Source organism: Chenopodium album, chromosome 17 (assembly GCF_948465745.1).
Source record: "Chenopodium album chromosome 17, dcCheAlbu1.1, whole genome shotgun sequence".
NCBI lineage: Eukaryota > Viridiplantae > Streptophyta > Magnoliopsida > Caryophyllales > Amaranthaceae > Chenopodium > Chenopodium album.
The window spans coordinates 40,291,580-40,299,374 of record NC_137850.1 but is presented as its reverse complement, the minus strand read 5'-3'; the positions used below and the strand labels follow the sequence as shown (position 1 = coordinate 40,299,374).

The 7,795-nt window shown below is 34.3% G+C and overlaps 1 protein-coding gene and 1 long non-coding RNA gene across 4 annotated transcripts; both read left to right on the top strand.

Moving 5' to 3' along the window:
• Positions 1-704: 704 nt before the first annotated feature.
• Positions 705-4,683, top strand: LOC145589692 (cytochrome c-type biogenesis CcmH-like mitochondrial protein). The gene is made up of 5 exons (XM_081646373.1): positions 705-993; positions 1,753-1,891; positions 2,908-3,089; positions 3,905-4,036; positions 4,148-4,683. Exons 3-5 carry the CDS (start codon positions 2,940-2,942, stop codon positions 4,349-4,351), a joined length of 486 nt encoding a protein of 161 aa, XP_081502499.1. The 5' UTR covers positions 705-993; positions 1,753-1,891; positions 2,908-2,939; the 3' UTR covers positions 4,352-4,683.
• Positions 4,684-4,710: 27 nt separating this feature from the next.
• LOC145589693 (uncharacterized) lies at positions 4,711-7,514 on the top strand. Of its 3 annotated transcripts, XR_014101789.1 has the most exons (3): positions 4,711-5,867; positions 6,489-6,559; positions 7,204-7,514. It is a non-coding gene; the product is annotated as an uncharacterized LOC145589693 (long non-coding RNA). The 3 variants fall into 3 exon arrangements; XR_014101787.1 differs by lacking the exon at positions 6,489-6,559; XR_014101788.1 differs by having other exon boundaries at positions 6,489-7,514.
• The last annotated feature ends 281 nt before the right edge of the window (positions 7,515-7,795 follow it).

Here is a 7,795-nt window from a genome sequence, read left to right as displayed (position 1 = left end):
GCTAAGAGATGCTAGTTGGATGATCAAAGTTGCACATATCTATAAAGAGCGAATTCATGGAGTAGTCATTCAAGACACAAGATTTTTGAATCAGCTTCTTTAGAGCTTAGTAGGATTTTAGAGGAGGATACTAAGGGTGTAGTCTTACCTCCTTTTGTTTGTTTGTGTTTTATGTTGTATTTTTTTTTTTTCTCTTTTAAATTTTTTCATCATTAGAAAAATATATATATATTCACCTTGAATCATAGATATTCGAATCACCGAACACTATTATATAGACTAAAAACTTATGTAGGTTATAGTTTTAAACTTGTAATCAAAGTTACAAGTCCGATTGACATAAATTTGACCCATTCAACCATGACGAAGGTGTTGTTTAAATTTTAGAGATATTTGTATTTGATTTTTTTTAGGGACAATTGTATTTCATTTAAAATAAATATTTCATAACAAAATTTAAAATTGCATAAACTTGTTTGGTAATCGAGAGATATTTTCATAACATGAGAATTTTGACTCAGAAAATGAACTTAATATTTTTCCTTGTACTATGTTTTGGGCGTAAAAATTTCAATTGATTTACATAAATTCCAAATTCTTCAAAAACTGATCAGGGGTGGACCTACATGTGTGCCTGCTGGGTAACGTGACTCAGCAGGAAAAAAAAAAAGTTTATTAAAAAAAAAAAAAAAAACCATGAAAAGCGAAGAGCGACAACGGAGCAAAAACAAACGAAACGGAAAGTCTCAAGCGACACAACCCTAACTCCCTCTCTGTCTCTCTCACATCATTTCGATCGGCGACCACCAGGCATCGCACCACTACCGCAGTAAGCACCAGCCACCATCTACGACGACAACCAGGCACCAGCGCACCTTTTTGCTGTAGTCTGTAGATCTGTGACCACCAGTCCTCACTCTCCTGCCTGCCGCCACCGACCGCAGTGACCGACTGAGTGAGTCACCACCGATTGAAGCAGAGCAACTGACCTAGGTATTATTGTATTAAAATTTAAATTATGTACTATTTAATTTGTTATTTAGTTTTAATTTTAATTATGTATAATTTCAGTCATTTCATTGATTAAATTGAACTGAATTGTTGATTTGTTGTTCATTATTGTGTTATTACTTAATTAATTATAATTTTAGTCTTTTATACTTTCATAATCTTGACAGTACTTTGACAAGGTTGTTCAATATGTTCATTGTGGTGTTGAAATGTTGAATTGAATTGAACTTTATTTGGTAAAATTGGTACTTTGTAGTCTTGATTAGTTGGTTTTTGAACTTATTGTTTCATACTTTGATGTAATGGGTAGAGCTATCAAGTTTTGTGCTTTGTTGGAATCTGGTGATTTGGTTTATGCCCACCAACTGTTTGATAAAATGCCCCAACCAGATGCTTCTATATACAACACCTTAATCAGGGGTTATTTACTTGTTTGCAATGCTATTTGGATAGATTTTGCTTGATTTTGTACTTACGAATGTTGCAGGACTCTGTTTTGCCTAACAATTTCACGTTTCCTTCTCTTGTTAGAGCTTGTCGCATTGATAATTGGATTTTAGAAGGCAAGCAAATACATGCCCATGTTGTCAAATTTGGGTTTTTAAATGATGGGTTTTTTCATAACAATTTGCTTTACATGTATGTGAGTTTTGGGTTTTTAGAGAAAGCTCGTCGGGTTTTTGATAAGATGCCACGAAGCTCCGAAATGATGGATTCAAAATTTTTTTGGTACTTTTACAGGTCATCAAATTCAGGGTGACTCACTAGCTCCGAAATCCTGGATCCGCCACTGAAACTGATGCACAAAAAATACCCCCGCCCTCTTCAACTGCAATTTCTCCGGCAGCGGCGCAAGGCTTAACCACTTCAATTCACAAAGGTAATCAGAAGCTATTACATGTTTTAACTAATCTTAGTTCTGTGTTGTAATTCATTATTCAATTTCAGAACTTGAATTATAATTATTTTTTTGATTTGGGAAGATTAATTTGAGTGCTTCGTTGTTTAAGTTACGCTTTTATTCATGACACTGTTGAATGGGAAGTTTACTGTAACAAAGCTAAATTAAAAATTGAAATTTGCTGCAATTTTATAAGTTAATGTTCTTAAGTAATATTCAGTGACTTGCAATTTAACTGGAAATCGATTAAGTTGAATAAAATCAGTAGTATTATTATCAATTTGTGTTAACAGTACATGGGTTAAGTTTAATTTACATTACAGCCATTGATATGATTGTAAACTTTTGAATTGCTAACTTCTTTATTGTGTAGATTGAAGTATGTGTGGCTAACTTTTCAAGTTTTGTGACTAAATAATTGACTGTGTTTATCTTTGTCTGGGGTTTTGCTATATTTGTTATCGGTGTTGGGAAAAAAAAAAAAAAAAAAAATTAATTGGGCAATGAACTAACACTGTGATATTGATGAATAGTAAGGGTATGAATACTATATATTGTTTTCCTGTTATAAAATACTTCGTATTAGTATAGATGTTGATATGATGGTATCTATGTGATGTGATTTCTTTCTTGTTTTACTAAGGAGTTTATGTGAGTGTTATGTTTTTCACTCGTGAAGCACCCGATTCACCCTTGGATGGATCGGATGTAAATGAAGGAGAACTAGGGTGATTGATGGTGGATGGATAGTTGGGTTAACCACCATCCAATCTATCGCGGACCTTAGTTAGAATACTAGCCAAAGGGCATTTTCCTCTTTACTTGCTAGTTTCCCTCAAATTGAGATATTGGGGTTCGAATTGAAAGGAAAGGATTTGTGGTTATATTCAATTTTTTTTTTTTTTTTTTCTCTAAATCACTTACTAGGTAAATAATAGTCCTCTCATCTTCTTTCATTGCTTAACTCTTTTGAATTAAAATTTAATGAATTTCAGATTTGGGGATATTATTTTTGTTACGTTCAACTATGGCAAATGAGGAGGCCAATGATGCAGTGAAGAATCAGCAAATTGTTGATGCTAGAGCTCGAAACATTAGTCATAATGTCCGTTGTACTGAATGTGGAAGTCAGTCCATTGAAGATTCACAAGCTGACATTGCCATTCTTCTTCGAAGGGTATTTCCTATTTTCTCATTTTTGCTTCAATATAGATGCACACTTGCTTTTTTACAGTCTCTAATGCACTATGACCAAGAGTATCTTTGGTTATGCACTTGTGCATTAATAATAATCATAAAAACTAAAAAAGGGCCTTTTTTTTATGATACCATGATTATGAACAAAAGTATGTCATTTCCATGTTTAATATGATTCATTCTGGCTTGTAGTTTTTTGCTGAACTAATAGTGTATGAGCTATGAGCTGTGTTACCCTCTACACACATGATTTGGAAAAGAATGGTCAATTTGTTAAGGTTGCTTTGTTTTGAGATGGGTTGACAATAGTACAATTCTGACTGCATTGCTTTAGAACCCTCTGTATGTTAAAATCCTTCACCCCCTTAATACCTTGTGGTGCCTGAATTGAACTATGAATATGTCCCCCACCCTCCACCCCTTTCAAGAAAAGAGCGAGCTTGCAGTCAAATTGTCCTGCGTTTTTGTCCTCATGCGAGGTTGATAAGGTATTCTAAGATGAGGGTTGTGTTTACTGTTTATTGTGCGCTCTTTTGCTCAAGTATTATTATACATCTAAGTATTTGATTACTAGCTGTGTTCTGATGACTTAGTGGCCACATCCTTATGACTTGTATACCCTTTTATGCTTAGGTAAGTAAGTATTTATGATTGACAAGATTAAGGATTAGAAATAGGTTCAAAATCTACATTTGCATGCTTTATATGTATCACAAAAATATTATCAAAGGTGATGATTGGTGTTGGATACAGCCAATTTTCCTTGCATATTACTGATGCTTTGATTTGGTACAGTTGATTCGTGATGAAATTCGATCTGGAAAGTCTGACAAAGAGATCTATAAGAAGCTGGAGGATGAGTATGGAGAGACTGTGCTTTATGCCCCAAAGTTTGATATGCAAACTGCAGCTCTGTGGCTTACTCCAGTTAGTTTCGAATTCTATGATATGCAATTTTTTTTTATTCTTTATATGATTGTATTATTATAAGCATAAGGAAATGATTGTATCATTGTTAACATAAGGAATTGGACAAAGCTTGTTATTGCAGGCGTGGCTGCTGGAGGTTGGGCATACAAGAAGCACAGACAAAGGACAAATGTTCACATCATGGCTTTAAATCTTGTTAGAGGGGTTGCATTGACACCACAAGAGAAAGAAACAATGCTTGAAATTCTTACACCACCTCGTTCACAACGAGCAACACCCTCTTTCTGGTTGAGTAAACTTCGAGGCGGATAAAGGTGCATGCACAAGAGGAACGTCTTTGGGCTTTGCGAGGAAGGCAGATTTTTTGTTCGGATTGAGGAGCTAATGTGCTCATTGTTGGAACCTTGGAAGCTTGCATGGTGTATTTGATTTGCCTTGTGAAGATTTTGTGATGATATGATCATGTTTTGTACAAATACGTCTGACCTCTTTTCAAAGAGTTTGCAATTTGATCTTTTATTGACTATCATATCATGCATAAGATGTTAATCTGTGCGATTTAGTGTTGTCATTGTTATGATAGCTTATTTGGTTCAGAATCTCTATTATGGGGATTTTTATACACCTATTACTGCTGTTGTTTCTTTCTCTGATGTTACATTTCACTCATTGCCCCCCCCCCCCCCCCCCCCCCCTCCTTTTTTTTTTTCTTTCACTGTTCTTTTTTCAGGCTGTTTGCTTGTTGCTCAAAGCTTCAATTGAAAGTCCTCATTTCAAGCCTTTATAAATAAGATGATATTGTCTTCTAATTAATTGCTTTTGTAGTTGTGCATCTGGCTAGGGTGTCACAACCGATCTGTATACTTGCATGTAGTTTTTATTAATTTATTATACTAATATACTGATGTTATTTCTGTTTTAAAATATGGCACTTAGCTGGACTGTGTTTGCTATTATATTGTATTCACATTCCACCGTGATGCCTCAGGTGTTGTAATTTTTATATTATTATATATGGCAGTCTTTGGTAGGTTTAATTATTCTTTATAGACCAATCACAGATCCTCAGTCGGATCAATAATCTTAATTCCTTAATTCCTTATTTTACTGATTTAAATTAGATGTGACATGTATTAGCAAATAATAACGTAGCCTACATACTACATAGGTGCCTTGCATGTTATTCATTTACTTTGAATGCTGCTGACAGTTTCTCCACTCCCTATCCTCCTGGTCAACTATATATTGCTGTGAGAGGTACAATTCATATATTCAGGAAGCACATTGGTGGTTAGCATTTTTTCTGAATGTTTCTGGAAAAAATACAGTTGCAGGTCAGCTTTGGCTTTGGATGTTTGTGCCAGATACATTTTTCAGCACTCCTGCAATTGGTAAGACTTAAAATTGATGCATGTGACAGTAGACTTTAAAGATATTTCTTTTCTTCTGATTGCTCTACATTTGCTTATTGCCTTATCAGCTCAGTTGATAAGACAAGCTTGTGATTTATAAGATTTAGTCAGAAGCTTGGCTGCAGGTTACGAAAGAAGTGTCAGTAGCACACCAATATTGATAGATACTAGGAAAAATTATGCATTTTACAGTAGATACAGATCAGATGAGTACTTTCCCAGATCATATTGATTCGGAAATTCAGCCAGTTGTTGAGCCTGTTGAGTCTGATCCTTCAGAGTCTCTTGTAAAGAACAAAAAGACTGAAGCAGGTAAAAAGGATAAACAGAAAAAGAAGCTTAATTCTGATGTTGAGGCCGCCACAGGGAACCCTGGACCGCTGGATTGTTCAATTGTCATGAAGACCGGACAAATGGTACGTTTTAGCCATCAATCTCATTTTTTTTTTTTTTTTTTTTTTTAATTAAATACTTTTTACAACCCATTTCCTAGTCCACATATGAATTCACTGTGGAGAGTAGACTGATTAACTCTTTGAATATAGCTGTAAGAATCTGTATTATTTGATTAACTGAACTTTCTTAAAGAGTACACTGTATCTTTTTTTATTTTCTTTTTTTATTTTAAATTGCTGTTGATTATAGATTTTATATGTGAAGACAAGAATATGCTGAAAGCAAGAAATCATACACTGAAATTTATGTTTGCTCATTCTGCTGATTGTTCATTCATTCATCATAATCTGATTACATCGCCAGTCTTTTTATAAATAGGCGGGCTAAGACCACTAACAAAGAGACAGCACACCCTAGGGAAACTTCCTAGGAAATTTACAAAATAACAGCTACAAAATGACAGCTAGCAAAATAGAAACAGGACAAAACATACTAAAACAGCAGAAATAAGAAATGAGCAAACATGGTCATATGTGACAACCATCCTTCAACAGTATGCTTCTAAACATATATGACATACTTGTATCTTCTTACTGACATTATATGCAACTTGGTTACAACAGTGAATGTGTTTTATGCAGCGTTGGAACATCATTTTTACCTTGCATAACATTTGGACAAATAGCTGAAGTACTGGACGAAGGGGAATTATGTAATGCCAAAATCTTTCTCCTCTAGTTTAGTTAATTTTGATTTTTATCCTATTCCCAATTTCCCACTAAGGTGGTGGTGAGAACCGCTACTCGTTTCAGATTATATCATCACTACTATAGGCTGCAATGTTTAATGTCAGGCCATAGTATCCTACCTAGCCAAAAATTGTCTATATTGTCATGAGACATAATCCTATCTAGCCACCTGAGCAGTTGAGCTCATTGAAAACAGATTCAATCCTAATGTTTGTGTTAAATTACTACATATCATATCTTGCAATGTTATCAAACTGTAGTATTATTTTTTTGCACTCTGCTAAACTCTGTTGTGATGTATGATCTAGTCGCTTGTGATTGAGCTCATTGAAAACAGACATAACAAACTCCTTCTACGGCTGTAACTAATGAAAAGTCAGAATTTCCATTGATGTATATTCAAGCTGCAAAAGTGTCTGTTAGACATCCTTGTACAGGAGTGAAGTTATTGAGACTTTTTCTCTCTTCTTTCATCTTTCATGACTCTCAAACCTCTGTTACTAAATTCTCTAAAAACACAGAACAGAAGCACAATTGTTTCATTCAGGCATTGATCTCTTATGAAGTGCTTCTATTAAGTTATTTTTTACATGGTTGGTTATTGCAGCATCTCCGTGGGGAAGTTTCATTTACCTGTTGATGATGCCTGCTCTTTGCTCTCTATGGATCATGGGCTCCTAATACAGGAATAAGCTAAAGGAAGAAATATGATTTGGTTGAAGCTCCTTTGACTGACAAGGTCTCGCACATATTTTGCTTGAGCTGCTCCCTTTGTCAGGATTACCGAGAGTTAAAATTAGAGGACTTGATCCTTCTCTAGGCATTTTCTGTTCTACTCCTTGATCAAATTCGTTCATTTACAATGTAATTGTTCATATTTGAATGAGATGATTATTTTTTTTTTTTTTTTTTTTTTTTTTTTTTGTGCTGTATGTTGTAGGCTGGAAAGGTATCCTGGCTCAACAAAAGGGAAAACAAGCTGAAGATCAGCCAACAGAGACTCCTCCAGCAAATCAGGAAATGATCAATTAATATATATATATATATATATATATATATATATATATATATATATATATATATATATATATATATATATATATATATATATATATATAATCTTGCTTATTATTTCGACGTTATGTATAAATTTTTTAAGGTCTCAAATGAGGCCCTGCTGTCTATGCATACAATGCAAG

Excerpts from the sequence above, each read along its gene's own strand:
- LOC145589692 (XM_081646373.1), top strand. The coding sequence starts at position 2,940 with ATGGCAAATGAGGAGGCCAATGATGCAGTGAAGAATCAGCAAATTGTT. Across the intron at positions 3,090-3,904 it reads TTGCCATTCTTCTTCGAAGG|TTGATTCGTGATGAAATTCG; the intron begins GTATTTCCTATT and ends GATTTGGTACAG. Across the intron at positions 4,037-4,147 it reads CAGCTCTGTGGCTTACTCCA|CTTGTTATTGCAGGCGTGGC; the intron begins GTTAGTTTCGAA and ends AATTGGACAAAG.